Here is a 17,931-nt window from a genome sequence, read left to right on the forward strand (position 1 = left end):
GCGACTTTGCTTGCCGAGTTAATCGTCACGTGATGCCCCATAAATGGTGGGTCAAGGATCAATGATATACATGTAAAAAGTGGGTGTTTTTGTGGACTCATGTGTTAACAAATAGATGTAGCTATGCTAAAATCAATGCACCAGCTCACAACAGTAATTATATCACACTTGTCAAAGACGCACCTCCTTTACATTTAACTATAAACTGTACATACACATACACCGATATTTCATGTGTGATGATATAGACTTTTTACATGGTCATCAATATTGATGTCATTTAATAAATCAAGAACAATAATCCTCCTCGTAAATCAAGTATATAGTATAAAATATACGTGTTTCTTGGCTGAACTGTCAGATTTTGACCTCATCAAAATGCAATTCACTTGGAATAATCAATGGGAAATAGTCCTTCAACGATGATTCTTTTAATTTTACAATGAATTTCCAACCATTTTGTTCGGTGTATACGTTCCAAGTAGGTGGTGCCACCTTATGTAAAGCGGACCACCTTTCTGTGTATTCTACGACTACCTGGAGCAGATTCACCGGGTGACATCCGACCCGTATGCCTCTGACATAATCAGCACGTCTGTATGTCGGTACTGGCCAATATATGAATATCAGTCCTTATCTCTCTCGTACATCAGCTCGAGCGGAAAGTCAAATGCACCATAAGGATTCCAACAGACACAGTTTAGTGTGTACCTCGCTATATGAAAAACAGTTATAGTTTCTCTACCATACTTTCCTCGCCATAGAAACTTTTCTCAAGGACGTTTTTGTACGAGGTCTGCTATCTGTTAAATACTGCTCCGTAGACAGGTTCGCTGTCAAAACACTGCCAGATTCTTATCCAGTCTAAAATCCCGTGGTGCAGGAATACCTATATATTCAACTATATAAACGGCAAAAAATCAAAAGATGAAAAACGATGTGGGTGTTGTTCCTTTATTTAAAGTGAATTTTGGATAATTTGACGAACAGGTTGGAGTTTCGGAAAAATCCAAGTGCATTTTAAACATATGATGGTATGTATGACATGTTTCCATCAGATCGGTTGCATCTGAAAAACAACAAAACCAAGTTGGATACACCATTCGTTGCTGGTTTTGTAAAAAGAACTTCCATATATTGAAAGAGCATTTTTTCGGAAGGAGTGGATTACACTGATATGGAATAACGTATTTCGGTGGAATGTTACGACTTGTGATAATTAATTAACAAGGTGTTGATTTCACGTAGAACTGTTAATTACACAGTGATTCTATTCCGTTGATAAGTGATATACTAATGTTAGCCCAATTACTGGAGCCGCCGACCCGCGGGGGATAGGCGGAATCACAAAATGATTGCATACTGCGCGTCATAACAGCTTCGCGCGTGTTTACACCGAGTTACTCAGAACACGGGTACCAAAAATAGACAGAAGGAAAGCGCAGAGGAGCCGTCGTGTGAGAGAGGGGGTCTTTCCCTACAGACTAGGTTTACCGGGGGGACTTAAGACCTTTTTACCAGTAGGGGCCGGGGCACGCCCAAAATGGAGCGACATCAAACATAAGGTAAGAGTTCAAAATCCAGATTTCTTTATTGGAAACGTTTTAGCGTTACATTGTTGTATAAAGGTGAGAGTTATAGGTTAATAGCTTCCACATGTCCAGATCATGTGCTGCCTGTTTAAAGATCGTTAATTTCTCGAGTGGTCGAGGTTAGGCGGTAAATTATACCTATTTTTGTTGACGATGTATTTCATATATCAACATTTCAGTGTAGTATAAATATTCCTTATAATAGTTAACATGGTACGAATCGATGACAAACACGTGTAAATATGTGCATTGATAGTTTTCAGAGGTTGTTATATCTATGCTATGAAATTTGATACAAGTTCTAGATGGTGGCAGTGGGGATCAACCCGCTTCCCGATCTTGTTCCCACCCCCAGCAGATGATGGTTGCTAACATGTCGAGCTTGGAGAATGATTCATAAATTCTTCAGCTATTTTCAGCGATAAACAAACCCACCTGATTACGTTTCCTGACAAATTAATTCTTTTTTTTTATCTCGAGTATTCCCAGTTGTGTTTATGGTCATCTAACGAGTTTTTTCTAGGGATATATTTTATTTTGAATTATAGATCTCGATTCGAAAAGCCAACAACTAATAGGAGTCCATGTTGTAGTTTTACATTACTCTGTTGTGATAGCTTCATTGACTTGATTGTGTTTAGAGGATTTATGTTTTGGTAGGGCGGAGAATCTTCTAATGGTGCTACCATATCGTCTTGTTGTTTGCTTCTGGTATTTTTTCATTCCTCCATATATATCCAGACGCACAGGCATTATAACTCCATTGACACCAGTGAAAAGTTTATTTTACCGCATGGTTAACAGTCTAATTCTGTCGTCTCCAATATCGGTGACGTTTCCTCAACTTAATCACGACTCATAAACTTTGGACAAAGTGAACCTTAATTCAGGTAAGAAACATAGACAACCGTTACCTAGACTGATATATTCACGACTCCGACGACCCTAACCTAGACAAACATATCAGAGAGCCCTTACCTCGACAAGCACATCCACCAAACAGACAGACAACCTTAACACCGACCTATTACCATGGCACATACAAACCTAAATTCGACAAAATTATCCACAACAGAGACAAACAAATACAACCACAACACAGAAAACCCTTTCATAGACAAACACAACCACGACGCTGACAATGTTATCCACAACACAGAGATACATCAACACTGACAAACACATCCACAACACAGACAACCCTTACACTGACAAACACATCCACAACACAGACAACCCACAACACAGACAACCCTTACACTGACAAACACATCCACAACACAGACAACCCTTACACTGACAAACACATCCACAACGCAGACAACCCTTACACTGACAAACACATCCACAACACAGACAACTCTTACACTGATAAACACCTTCACAACACAGACAACCCTTACACTGATAAACACCTTCACAAAACAGACAACCCTTACACTGACAAACACATCCACAACACAGACAATACAAACACTGACAAACACGTCCACAACACAGACAACCCTTACACTGATAAACACCTTCACAAAACAGACAACCCTTACACTGACAAACACATCCACAACACAGACAATACAAACACTGACAAACACGTCCACAACACAGACAACCCTTACACTGATAAACACCTTCACAACACAGACAACCATTACACTGAGAAACACATCCAAAACACAGACAATACAAACGCTGACAAACACGTCCACAACACAGACAATACAAACACTGACAAACACGTCCACAACACAGACAACCCTTACACTGACAAACACGTCCACAACCCAGACAACCTCTACACTGACAAATATATCCACAATACAGACAATACAAACACTTACAAACACGTCCACAACACAGACAACCCTTACACTGACAAACACGTCCACAACCCAGACAACCTCTACACTAACAAACACATCCACAACACAGACAATACAAACACTTACAAACACGTCCACAATACAGACAACCCTTACACTGATAAACACCTTCACAACACAGACAACCCTTACACTGACAAACAGATCCATACACAGACAACCCTTACACTGATAAACACATCCACGGCACAGACAATCTTTACGCCGACAAACACACCCACAACACACCACGACACAGACAATCCTAACACTGACAAAAACCTCCATGACAAAGACAATCTTACCAACAAACACGTGCGTTCAACCCTCATCTTCACATCCACGACACCGATAACCCTAACAATCCCGACATAGATCAACATAATAATCATTACACACACAACCCTAGCTACGACACAGATAAATCTAACCTTGACAAAACACACCAACGACAAAGGCAATACCGACTTAAGCCCATCTCACACGTCCTTTACACCGATCAACATATATGCTGGCATACTCTTAACCTAAGCTCACTGACCCACACATACACCGACACATCCTAACCCTAGCAAATCTCACACAGTCCTCACACCGACCCACACATACACCAATACATCCTAACCCTAGCAAATCTCACACAGTCCTCACACCGACCCACACATACACCGACACATCCTAACCCTGGCAAATCTCACAGTCCTCACACCGACCCACACATACACCAATACATCCTAACCCTAACAAATCTTACACAGTCCTCACACCGACCCACACATACACCGACACATCCTAACCCTAGCAAATCTCACACAGTCCTCACACCGACCCACACATACATCGACACATCCTAACCCTAGCAAATCTCACACAGTCCTCACACCGACCCACCCATACACCGACACATCCTAACCTTAGCAAATCTCACACATCCTTTACACCGACCCACACATATACCGAAACATCCTAACCTTAGCAAATCTCACACATCCTTTACACCGAACCAAACAAACACCGACACATCCTAACCCTAGCAAATATCACACAGTCCACACACCGACCCACACATTTAATGACACATCCTAACCCTAGTATACCTCGCACAGTCCTCACACCGACCCACACATACACCGACACATCCTAACCTTAGCAAATCTCACACATCCTTTACACCGACCCACACATATACCGAAACATCCTAACCTTAGCAAATCCCACACATCCTTTACACCGAACCAAACAAACACCGACACATCCTAACCCTAGCAAATATCACACAGTCCACACACCGACCCACACATTTAATGACACATCCTAACCCTAGTATACCTCGCACAGTCCTCACACCGACCTACACATACACCGACACATCCTAATCCTAACATACCTCACACAGTCCTTACACTGACCCACACATACACCGACACATCCTATCCTTAGCATAGCTTAAACTTTCACCTTCCAACCTTCACCGCCTAACACGAACCTTAGCTCATCCCTCGTAGCCTTTACCCCCACCAATTCAAACTTTAGATCGTGGTATCCCACACAGCTCTAGACTGATCCACAAAAATCTAAGGTCATCCCAAACAATTCTACGCACGCCTCATAATCCTAACCACATATTACACGTATTGTAGTTTATCACCCTTCCCACACAAACTGTGCCTTGTTAGACATAGATACCCACAAGCTTTGTCTAATCCGAATCCCATACTCTTCTTTCCTTAAATACACAAACCCGAATCATCCCTCTCATCCTAACCCTGACTCATAGCATTAGCCACTCTCTACCACACGCGCAGTGGACACACTTCATACTCTCTTCTAATAAATACACGTATATCTTCCGTCCTACACAACTCTCCTACCCCTTCCTCCCAAATTAACCCTACACCCATCTTCCATACTCAATATCCTTTCAAATGGCTCATTCTAAAACTTCTAAACTAAATACAAAATACTTTCTGTGTATATTTAGCATAGCGACACACGTAATACACGCGTACTGCACGTGTATGACTCAGCAGAAGTTGTCTGGTTTTGAACTGATCTTAAAGTATAACAAGTGCAAGAGTTCTGGCTTACTGGTATATCTTCTTTGTGTAAGGACAGGACTATAGGTTTCTCCAACATCTAAGTTTAGATCAATCTTCTCCAGTGATCATAGTCTGATGTGTGTTTACCGAGTTGCTTATGAAAAAATTCTTCCCAAAGAAGGAAGTGACTTCGGTGTGGGATACCCACGAAATAACAAACTGTGTATTTCTCTTAGCTTTAACTTTCGAGTTGTATTTCGCTACTTGAACCACACAGGCACCACTGAAGGTCAGGTTTTGTCACCCAGATCACGAAAAATGTGGTATACGATATAATGTTATTTAAAGATATAAATAGACATATATATCGTAAAAAGAGAACTCCATCTTCATTAGATTGTAGCAAAATCAACTTTATTATTAAGTTTGTTATTATCATTCCTCTCTGTAAAAATGTAGATGTTTTAGAAATGAGAGAATAAATTGAGACAAAAACAAAACATTTGATTTAAACCAAAAACTACCAACGTAGTAAGTATCCACATCAAATGCATACACGTGTATATCTACGCATACAGACTACAAAGGAAACCTTTATAAATGTAAGTAATGAGATAAGAAACATTATCTGACACAGATTAAAATAGCACTGACATAACATGAAAAAAATAGTAAAGGAATTGAGATAAATTGTAAATACCAACTACAAAAACCAGTGAGATAATGAACTTTGATACATTGTAAACGATTAAACCTGGAGATCAGCAATCTTAATCTTAGAGATACACGAGACTTTGTTAAACAAACATCAAAGAGAAATAACATAAGCTGGAATTCTACAAGAGATTAATGACTAAGACATCAATAAAGATAAGAAAAACAACGAAAATAAATAAAAAAAATAAGGAATGAAAGTAAAACCGGAGATAAAGATATTAAACAGAGAGAGAGAGGTCACAAGTGATATAGATAACAACAGCGATATAGAAAACAACAGCATTAAAGATAGCAACATTGGTAAAAACAAAAACACAGAAAATGGTAACAAAAAAGAAAAGGGTCACAATAGAGATAAAGATACCAGATATAGAGGTCACAACATTGATGAAGGTAACAACAGAGATAAAGATAGCAACAGAGATAAAGATAACAACAGAGATAAAGATAGCAACAGAGATAGAGATAGCAACAGAGATAAACATAACAACAGAGATAAAGATAACAACAGAGATAGAGATAGCAACAGAGATAAAGATATAATCAGTGATAAAGATAACAACAGAGATAAAGATAACAACAGAGATAAAGATAACAACAGAGATAAAGATAGCAACATAGATAGAGATAGCAACAGAGATAAAGATAGCAATAGAGATAAATAGCAACAGAGATTACCACAGAGATAAAATACAGAGAGATAGCAACATAGATAGAGATACAAAAGATACAAAACAATAGAGATAAATAAGGCTAAATTGATGAAGAGACACAAAAATACAAAACAAGGCTAAATTGATGACTATTGAACAACTGGCTACAATTACGTTACATCAGGGGATGTATTACTCTGATCACATCCATGTTAATTGACATCAGTGTCAGGAGAGAATATCTTAGCCAAAATCACTGACCCGGTGTTGTCTGTAGGTTTTCATATCTCCTGTCATTTCTTTGTTTGTAAACAAGATAACAAGAGTGCATAAGGTCATAGGACAAAGGATGGCGTGGAGAGAATTCCTTGTCGGGGAAACGTTTTCTTAATCATTGAACAGGAAACATTATCTCTTATGATGGCATTTCTCACTGTTCTGGAAAGAACAACAACATTTTATTATCATTTCTTATAAGAATTACAAAGATGTTCCTATTTATGACTTCCAACGATGGTTAATTAACATTAGAACACTTAATTAAGATATGTATGAACTATTCATGACATTAAAAAGTGTGAAACCTCAAACAGATGGAGAATTAAGGTATCAGCTAAACTTGAACATCTCGTTGATGGTGACCGTACATCTAGGTGTGATTGTCATCTCCTGGTGATAAATGAAGAGTCTTGGACTCGTGCACCTCACGTAATGTAAGCTCGACAGCCTGGAAAAAAGGGACACCAAATACATACATACATGTCATAGACTTACGTACACGAGGGTTGTTGATTTCACTGTCAAATCTTAAGAACTATCATAAAATGTATAAGAGTATAACCTAGAATCACTTGACCTTGACCTTAATCTCGATCAATTGCGTACTTATGTATTAACAAACATGGCAAATGTTAATCAAGATGGCGCCGTCCAATCAAGTCGTAACAGACTGGTGGTATACATCAGCCTACAGGCACTGACAACACATGAGCTAGTCTTCTTGTGTTGATATGCCAAACATTTACGGAATTAATAACATTTGCCAAACACTGTTTTTTAGGAAATTGACATCACTAGCCGTCAGTCTCATCACCTCACCTCAGCTGTGTACAACTCACGTCTTGCTCGCGGTGATGTAAATTCGCGCCATATTCTAAGGACGAATTAATTGTTTTTGTTTACAATGTCGATGGTCAAAGATTGTTTTCCCTGTGGAGGGATTGGCAAGAAGGTGAAAGAATGAGAAAATATACAGAGATACCTTTCGTTCATATGTGAAAGCACCTTTAGGATGATACAGCTGAAGGGAGGGGGGATTAGGTAAGGGAGAAAAGGTACAAATATATCTCAATGGGCTTGGCAGTGTGTCAACTCAAATAGTGGTAGGCAAGCCTCAGTCGCGTGTACAGGATATTTTTAGAAATACTAGTGTAAAGAAGACTACACTCTATCTCGCTGCCTCAGTAACGAAATACAGAGAAGGTCGAAGAATTAATCTCTTCTGTCCATTTTAGACTTTTGTTTTTGCTCATAACGACATGTACAGACGGGCGTAAAATTACTCCACCAGCAAGACACACCTGTAGTTGTATCAAGAGCATTTTAAAACACTTTCTGCCATAACAACATATATCTCAATTTATTCTGTCCGTACCAGAAAACAGAATTTTAACCAGATATCGTTTGACACTCAGTTAAGAATTTTCGATACTGATGAAAGGGGAAAAATATCCATTTAATGAAATTGTAAGTCCTACTGATTATATACTGATATAAATACAAACTTTCATCACAATAACGTTAGTTTCTACTTAATTTTCTTCTCCAAACCTCAACGTTGGAGTCAGGTCTGTTAAGGATTCATGACTTTTTTAAACTCAAACAGAAACAATGATTTATATAAGATTATGTACACATGTTGCTTCCTGATGGTTCCCTATCTTGTCCGTCTGTTCGTATGACATACTTAAAATCGTAACATTAGTACAAAATAAGACAGAAGCTCTAATATGAATACAATGTAGAGACAACACAGCCAAGGCCTATTCATGACAACCCTTCTATGTAAACAGTATCAAAGTGTAAAACTCATTTTTCTATATTATTGTGAGGTTTTGATTCATTTTGATTCTATGTGAATCCTTGTAAAAAATCAAAACCTGTTTGCTATTAAGATCGTCTTTTGAGCTTTCAAGAAAAAAATACGTAAAAAGTGTCTGTAAAGTAAGAGAGCACTTTGATTAAGGAAAGAGGTTGGGTGTGGTTGTAGTAGACAAGTGTCACTTATTGAGAGATAAAACATGACTTACATCGCCATCAAATACGCCTCCTACACAGTTTTAATGGATTTTTAAAGAAAGCTTAATATTTGTTGGCTTGGCGTCGTAAATAATTACTAGTAGTAACATCCCAGATCAGATTCTAAAAACAGAATTGTAGATTAGAAAGTTAAGTGATATAGATGTTTCGCCTGGGATGTCGTCTGCTCTTATGTGACTGATGAACTTTAAATAGATTTATTACTGATAATGGCGTCATCATTCGTTCTCGAAGGTTCATTTGAAATAAATTCTATGTACACGTATTATATTTTTTTTTTAGAAAAAAAGATTTTGTATTATGTATTTTTGAAATTGAACAGTATCCCTTACATACAATTTTGAGCAATAAAGGTAGAGTTTGATTAAATAATGTATAGAGGATCTATGGTCGATTATTTTGTCATTATCCCAGATGATAAAAACTATACCAACGCCTTTACTTAATAGATACTTGTTTACTATGTTTTGATTTCGGGACTACAAAATTAATTTGTATGATTGCAGTTACAAAGATGCCCTAGTCAAGAGTGAGTGGCCTTGAGGCCATCACTATGGTAACGTCGGCCTGAGGTCGGAGCGGATGAGCGAGAGTCACGGAGAATCAAGCCATTCCCGCGCTTCCGAATCGCCCGCACTTAACCCAGCCTCAAGCGACCTTACTCCAACAAATAATGCCAAGGATAAATTCAGTGAAATCCAGTTTTGCAGCTCAGCCGCTATCTTCAGTCCTCAAATTGAAAAAGTTCACCGCAATGAAACCAACCTGCCCGAGCAACTTGCCACACCTCTCACGCTCGTAACGCTTCCAGAGGATCAGCTAATTTCCCTACGCGCGCCTGGTCGTACGCCAAACACTTCAATTCCGCTCAAACCTGTTGAGGAAAGCAACATGGGAAACCTATTTGGAAGCAATAAAAAGAAGAAGAAAAACACACAAAAAGGAGATGATGAAGAGATATGGAAAAAGATGGGCACAAATGATTCTACTACCTCATCGCCCCGTGCTATAAATAAAAAAAGCAAGAAAAAGAAGGATGCGAAATCTAAACGAGTTCAAACACCCTCACCGCCGAGAGGTGGGGATGGATCTCTTAAAGGGAAGGACCCCAAACGATATGCAATGTACGAACCGCAGCCCAACCCGAAGGATCCTCAGACACATACCGTCAGGTCACGTACTTTGCCGGCACGAGTCGATCCTTCGGAATTTCGTAAAAGTATCGGCGACCCAATGGACTTCCGAATGGCAGACGATGTGTCTTCCGCCGGAAGTCCAGGACACGCAACTCCGGAAACTGCAACACCGCCCGTTCAAAAGTCACCTGTTCCCATATACAAGAAAATCCACGTCAACCGCGACAAAAAGTCGAACGACAGTAGCTTGCCTAATACGCCGAGAGTAAATCACAAAGATATCACTGCGCAATCAGTAGATTCAAAGACTGATAAAATCGCAGAAATTAAAAAAGCACATCCTGTGCCTACTCCAGGAACTGGAAGTCCAAGACCGAGGGGATATATCTTGCCATCCCCGCCAAGCCGACCGAAATTTTATTCAACAGAACCTGGATCAGCAAGTCCAAAATTACTGAGAGTGAAACAGCAAATGCCGTTGACGTTGAACACGAGTTGTGGTGATTCTAGCTACTCCACCAATGAAAAGTTAGCATCAGTACGTGCCAATTCAAACAAAGGAAACACACATCGTTCAGATCAAGTAAAGATTAGCAAACCAAATGATGTGCCTGGTACTCTTTTAGCGTGTACAGTGAGGCCTGGTCAAGCTGGTTCACAGCTCGACCATCAACGCCAGGTAGATGCCTCAGATATTGCTATGCAAAAGGAAAATGAAGAAAATGAACGTAACTTGAAACGGGAAGAACGTCGCAAAATGGCGGCAGTGACAGACTTGAAAAGTGTGCCAAAGCTCGAGGAATGTCAAAAGATCCAAGAAACTGTAGTTGAAGCAGTGGAATCTCGTATCACTGAGTCAGAAAAACACGAAGTTACGTCCGGGCCTAAAGTAGCTATTCTTTCGACTATTCCTCCTCCCGAGAAAGCTGTTCTGTCACTTGTTCCTCCCCCAAGTCCATCTGCTATGGACGCATTGTGTGAGGAAAATGAGGATGATACAGATGATGATAAAATTGATGACAACGATGATGATGATAATCATGTGAAATATAGGAGAAGCAAGGAGGTCGAAGAATTTGGTGGCATTGTTTGTCAGCGTTTGTCTCAATTGCTAGAAAGCCAAGATGATGGGACACTAAAATTACAGTTTATTGAGTCAAGTGGTCCTTCGTCTTCATTATCACCAGCTAGCCCATGTATGATCATGAGTGGTGGAAGTGACATAGACAAGGAACGAATGGAAGATGCAGGCCTTGGATACTCAAGTATGTCTCCACCAGTGGAGACAGAAAATGTCTATAAAGAGAAGTTAATTCCGAGAAAAGTGTTGTGTGTCGAGATGACAAAACCGTCTTCGACTTTCTCTCAAAGACTGGAACGATCCTCCATTTCCACCCGGTCAACTCAGGGAAGCAACTCAGCATCGGACCTGGACGGGAGGGTCAGTTACAATGACTCAAAACCATCAAGGTCACGTGAGTTTATTAGAGACCGCCGTGAAAATGAAAGTGACATTAGTTCGTCGGGAGAGGAAAGTTCCTACACCAGTGATTCGGAATACTCATCTCGCAGCTACGATGATGAGAAGCATGATCACGTGACTAGTTACAGAGAAAACGAATATTCAATACCTTGGGATTTACAGAGATTTCCGCGCAGCGCCAGTTATACGTCCGATGGTGTTGATATATCGGACAGTGATATTTTTTGTGAAAGTGAAGTTAGAAGCAGACGTGATCGTGATCACATTGTGCATGTCCAGAGAAGTTCTGGGCATTGTCGTGAAAGGAGTGAACAAGACATGTTATATCGTGATGACGTGTCTGACAGAAGGTGGGATGAGCATTCACATGACAAATACAAAAAAGATACACGTTTAAACAGAAGTCGACAGGTCTCTGTCGAGGAGCTTCGTATAGAGCCAACTAGTGTTAAAAGACAGCTATTTGAACTTCCTCTGCATTTATGTGAAAATAAAATCACAAACGAAATAGTGGAGGCCGAAATAAAACCGTCATTCGTCACTTCTAGTGAAAAGACATCGTCTAATATTCCAAAACGAGGTTCAGAAATGATGAGTGACGTCATAGATGCATACACATCCGATGAGATTGGCGTTCCGAAACGAAATGCACCCATGGTACCCCCTAAACGTCAATCAATGTTGAATGAAGAAATATGTATAGAACCGCCGTCAAATCCGTCGGCACTTGACAAATCGCTAAAGAAAATTTTTAATCAAGAGGAAGAAATAGAGGAACGATACCCGGAGTTAGCTCCCTTACATTCCCTCATATTAGGAGTGGAAGAGGGAGGCGCTCCCTCAATGGAACCATTTTTTGAATTTCGACCTGGTCAGCTCCCGACTTTCACCCGCGTGCCGTTCGGATCCCGGAGATCACTGGCTTATTCCGAATCTGATCTGGACATGTCTGAGCAGCGAGATGACGTCAGCTCTGACAATATGGACGCGGATGACGAGGACGATGAAGAGGGAGGAATCGTGATGCTCAACAGGAGAGAAGTGGAGGACGGAAAGGTGTTGTACGGAAGGACATACACAGATTTTAACAACCGTGTGGAGGTCAAAGTAAGTCAGAAAGTGTTAAACACAGCATTCCGGGAGAGTGACGATAACGACAGCGTCTTCCTCGAAGAAGACGACTCTGACGTCGGCCGACGCAGACCGACTAAAGCATGGGCGCATCATAAATTCGACATTCCTCCTCCCCCTCCCGAATTTGATTTGACATCCTCTTCCCCACAACCTCCACCTCCTCCCTCTCCCTCACCATCACCACAGCACGTGGCCCAATCCACCCTGGATTTGACTTCCACGTACTACGCCATTGGTTCACCCGCAGAGGTAGGGGGCGTGGTATTTGATGATGCCAGAAAACAAATGGAAGACATACATATGCAATTACAGACACTTAGAGACCAAATGGTCCACATGGAGGAGGACACCTCAGGGTTACCAAGGTCTAAAAAGTCACAAAGGTCATCGGGGTCTGTTGGATCATGTACAAGAGCAACGTTGACAGACTAATGTACCAGTGGGGACGCATTCCCAGTGAGTTTCTTTGAATTTGTGTCAGTTACGATAAGTACGTTTTAGCCAAAACTGCATAGGCCACGACCTATGATTTTGTTATACATGAAAACAGACAAACAGTAAATTGGTCCAGTCAGACAACTTTATCGGATATGGGTTAGCGATATCAGATAGAGCTTGCTTATTAGATATATCAAAGATACAACGGAATACATTCGACATACGGGAGCGCTGCATGTGCATTTCCTGCCCTTTCCTACCTACAAGTATGATTACCATTATATATATACATTCTAATATTGACACACACCTCCACTATATAACCACTACACCACTCATATTACATGGTATAGCATGTCTGGAATGACTCAGCCACAGAATATTGTGACTTGTAACCACCCTACACTGTAATATGTATCTTAATAATATTACTCTTTTTTTATATCAATATTTCTTGTTCTATTAAATGTGTTACATAAAAAAAAACTACGATGTCTCCAATACTAGATTGTAATAATATATTAATGTGATATAACCTGAATATAAATAGATATTATTACAATAAAGGTAGTATTTTTTTTTATAATTACAGTATAATATAACTATTACTACATAAACAATACAATTATGACGTCACAAATCAGTGTCGTAACAAAGCAGTGTAAAAAGAACAAAGGATAGAGTCAAAATACAGGTGTGACAAAAATCTACTTTCGTAAATATAAGCTTTATGTTAAACAAGATTTTAAGTTGTTCGTTTATCCTTACACATACTTCTTTATCCACAATCACAAGTGATATATGTATCCACTAAGGTCTGAATGAAATACAGTAGGGGGTCCGTTTTCAATTAACAATTACTTTTGTCTTATCAACTTACTCTGAATGTACCAGACGATAGAAGAATGATCATCTTTCGCGTCACCTTGGTTCAGAACGTTTAAGGTTTGTTACAAACATATTTTCATATCATTTATTAATTTCGTATCGTTTCTTATATTGGTTTTCTTTTCTTTTAGAGATCAAGAGTCATGTTAGAGTCAGAGACCAGTGATGGAGAAGATTCCGTTTTTATATGAGAAGGCGATCAAAGAAAACGACTACACTTATCCTTTATGTATTATTCTCGCCCACATGAGTCCTGTGAATGATGGAGCCACCCTGGGAGAACTGTTACGTATAGAGATGCGTCTACTCAAATATCAAAGTGTCTGTGAGGCCCAATATAGGGTATTTATAATTTTACAATAAAGATGGTCGCGGATAGCTTCGTTGAGAGGGTCCTCACAGGTTATTATTATGTAGTTATTTAAGTCGACGCGTCCGGTGCTATTTCCAACTACATAACTGTTTAAAAATAACTTAGCATATATATGATACCTGAACTATTTTCCAGTGTGCGGATTATATATAACATTTCATATTTTAGATTTTATCGGTATACATTATGCATCACATTACAGACACTGTAACTATCTACCTATATTACCATATGATGTAGATAGCGAGTATGGTTATCTTATCGTTATTGGTGTGTACGTGGATTTTCTAACATTACCTATATCGAACATAACCCACGCTGCATTGTTTGCCTCATCTGAAAATCCATTTCATATTTACATTGTTTTTTCACTCTAAAATCGTAACTGGAGCAGTGTTGATAGTTTTATCGTAAAGGCCTGCCCTAGCTAAAACCCTGCACATTTATCATTTGTATTCCTTTAGCTGTATCCATGGAAACAAGAAAAAGCATTTGAAATAGATAAGTTAATATCCCGTTTAGTTTGATATTATACACAACAGCGGCAATAGAACTTGCTGCAGCATAATGACCCGAGCAGAAAGAGAGGCCGACTTCTATGTGTTGGTCTACACTTAACCAAGACAAAACCCCAAACTCCGTCGTTGATAAGACGTACATGTACAGTATATCTTTTTATCATATGGCTTGTTCTTAAAAGCATAGCATCATATTGCGACGCAGAACGCTAAATAGATAATCGATGGAATGGGGTTCATTTTAAATGTTTTTAATAGACATTTTTCTAAATTGTAATCCTTTCAATTAAAAAAAAAAACTATTTTAAATAACTCAACGTGTACAAGTAAGATAAGATTTGTTTGGCTTTCAATAGTTCACTTGAGGTCGGAAATCGTATAGATGCTTGGTTTGTGATAAGTAGAATCACGACGGTATCGCTAAGACAACTTTGGTGTGTAAATTATTCCAAAGTAGATCTACTTACGACTTCCGTGGCCAATATGGCACTCGGTAAATAAGATATATGGTAGTGCTTGCGTTCGTGAGGTCTTCATCTTGTATATATAGTAATGCAAGAAATCGAAATCGGTGATATCATTTTTATTGAGAATTGGTTGGAATTATCACGAGCAGGCACAGAGGAGTTGTGCACCAAGTACGTGTAGGAGTTACCTCCCTTCCTCTCGTTCTAAAATCGAATCTGTCTTCCATCTCCGCGCGTGTCTTCATTGATTATCCAACCTTCCCACGCAAGTAGTAAAAATCCGTTAAATCTTTTATTAGTCGCGGATCAAGGTTTATTTTCTTTTGATATGGCGACATCTTTACAATTCCGACTTAACAGTTGTCAGTATATCAGATCATGTGTACTCCTACATTACAAATAAATACAATATACAAATATCAACATCAGTCAATCTTGGACGACCTCTCCTGCGCGGCGTGTTCGTTTCATGAAATAAATATGCATTCGACAGTGTACTGTAAAATGTATTATTGTATGTTTAATGGTCACAAACCGTCCGATTCTTATATAAAACTCCAACAATTCTAACTATGCCGTCCAGATAATGGAGGACCCAACTGGTTGATAACAGATTGTGTGTCCTGATATCCTTAAGTTAATAAATTTGTAATATATGTTTGAAATGTATACATCGTGTGTGTGAAATATTGCTATAATTGTTAATATTATGATTAAACTGAAAAATCACCAATAAAGAAAAACAATTTTACATATACTACATATTTACTTATATGTTCTCCTATTTTTTTGTCGTCACTGTTGTTACAGTAAATATGAACCAAGATCAGTCCCTATATTATTCATCAGAAACATGGCGAAATGTATATATTTCTGCGACATATATTTCTGGAGAAAAAGAAATCTACATTTGGAAAGTAAAATATTTAACTTGGTTCATGTTTAAAATCTAACATGGTTTACCAAAATTTGTGAACGACTTTAAATTTTTTATCTCTAGTTAAATCGTATATCCGGTAATCTTACTTAAGAACTTGATAACATTTCCAACAATTCAATACACAATCGTATTTTTTTAATCTTGGGATTTGAGCCATCTCAATTATTCACAGTGGACTAATATATCAGTATTCTGGTCTTATAGTGAAAGTATTCATCATTCTATAAATAGGGTTTTTTCTTTCGATTTATTTATTTACTTATTTATTTATGTATTCTTGTTTTTTTTACACGTTTTGTTTTTGTCGGAGAAAATAAGCAAGACTAGACTAAGGTTGAATAGATAATCTTTATTTGATCAAATAGCTGTAAAGTTGCGTAGACAAAGTTCCGCAGAACCCATCATCTACTAGTTTCCTCTATAACAGTTGAATGTGATACATCTAGTATTTGTGTTATTTACATGTGTACTATGCAGAATACAGAATATTTATCTGTGTTGTTATACAGCGTGAATATGAGACTGTCTAATCCTGCATAACAGGAAACCAGACACCCGGCCATGTAAATACCATTATTGTACCGTGCACGCTTTTGCTTACGTAATTCGTCATCATAGAATTATGGCAGAATCTACATGTGACTGCAATTACCAGTACATCGCCGCCCAGTCAGGACTGGATGAAAGTCCGGAGTGGGTCTCAATATAGGACGAAACCTCACATTAAAATGGCAACTGTGCTAAGCTTTAGATACACAACTCTAGTTAAGCATAACAAGGTGCTCCATTATTATGGATCAATCTTTTACAACCATTCAAAACTCGAACAGCATTATATTTCAAATATGGTATCTATGGAAGGCAGCGTTGTCAGCAGAGTACAGAAAGTGGAATGAAGATAAGACCACACAATAACTAATTTATTTAGAAATGATGAAGGTAAATTAACCTCGTACAAATGAAATTAACTGCGAAAATTGGGAATTCCATGACCTCAGAGTCTCACATTTCCCCTTGGGAGGGTTTCAAAATTACTGTATTTGAAGTATTAGGAAGTTACATTTGGAGCACGATTTGTTTAATGTCCATTGGAAATATTTCAAACTTTTGTGAGAATTGTAAGTATAGGATGACGGCTTAATGGTAAGCAAACCTTGATCCCTGGCTGATCCCCAGGGGCTGATGAGCGGGGTAAAAATGGGGTCAAATTGGCTCAAATTTCAAAAGTCTTCTCAATACCCAGCTGCGACAAAATCAAATCAAATTTTATGGATGGGAGTATCTTAAGATGCTTTACCAAAGTATCTTTTTTCATGACTCTATGATCTCACATTTCCCCTTAATTGTTACATAAATAATATCACTTAATTCT

The 17,931-nt window shown here is 38.7% G+C and overlaps 1 protein-coding gene and 1 long non-coding RNA gene across 2 annotated transcripts; one reads left to right on the forward strand and one right to left on the reverse strand.

The window, feature by feature from the left end:
* The first annotated feature begins 650 nt into the window (after positions 1 to 650).
* On the forward strand, positions 651 to 16,376 carry LOC132548131 (uncharacterized). The gene is made up of 3 exons (XM_060211952.1): positions 651 to 1,565; positions 9,689 to 12,908; positions 14,393 to 16,376. Exons 2-3 carry the CDS (start codon positions 9,765 to 9,767, stop codon positions 14,450 to 14,452), a joined length of 3,204 nt encoding a protein of 1,067 aa, XP_060067935.1. The 5' UTR covers positions 651 to 1,565; positions 9,689 to 9,764; the 3' UTR covers positions 14,453 to 16,376.
* Positions 6,977 to 7,826, reverse strand: LOC132548290 (uncharacterized). The gene is made up of 3 exons (XR_009554146.1): positions 7,749 to 7,826; positions 7,448 to 7,590; positions 6,977 to 7,301 (listed from the first exon to the last, which is right to left on the reverse strand). It is a non-coding gene; the product is annotated as an uncharacterized LOC132548290 (long non-coding RNA).
* Positions 16,377 to 17,931: the final 1,555 nt, after the last annotated feature.

The sequence above is a fragment of the Ylistrum balloti genome, unplaced genomic scaffold (genome assembly GCF_031769215.1).
Source record: "Ylistrum balloti isolate Yb309-2 unplaced genomic scaffold, AGI_CSIRO_Ybal_v1 Utg370006, whole genome shotgun sequence".
In the NCBI taxonomy this organism is placed as follows: domain Eukaryota; kingdom Metazoa; phylum Mollusca; class Bivalvia; order Pectinida; family Pectinidae; genus Ylistrum; species Ylistrum balloti.

Bases quoted from the DNA above. Each gene is read 5' to 3' on its own strand.
- LOC132548131 (XM_060211952.1), top strand. From the start codon at position 9,765: ATGAGCGAGAGTCACGGAGAATCAAGCCATTCCCGCGCTTCCGAATCG. The intron at 12,909-14,392 runs GTAAGTCAGAAA...CTTTTCTTTTAG, and splicing joins ACAACCGTGTGGAGGTCAAA to AGATCAAGAGTCATGTTAGA.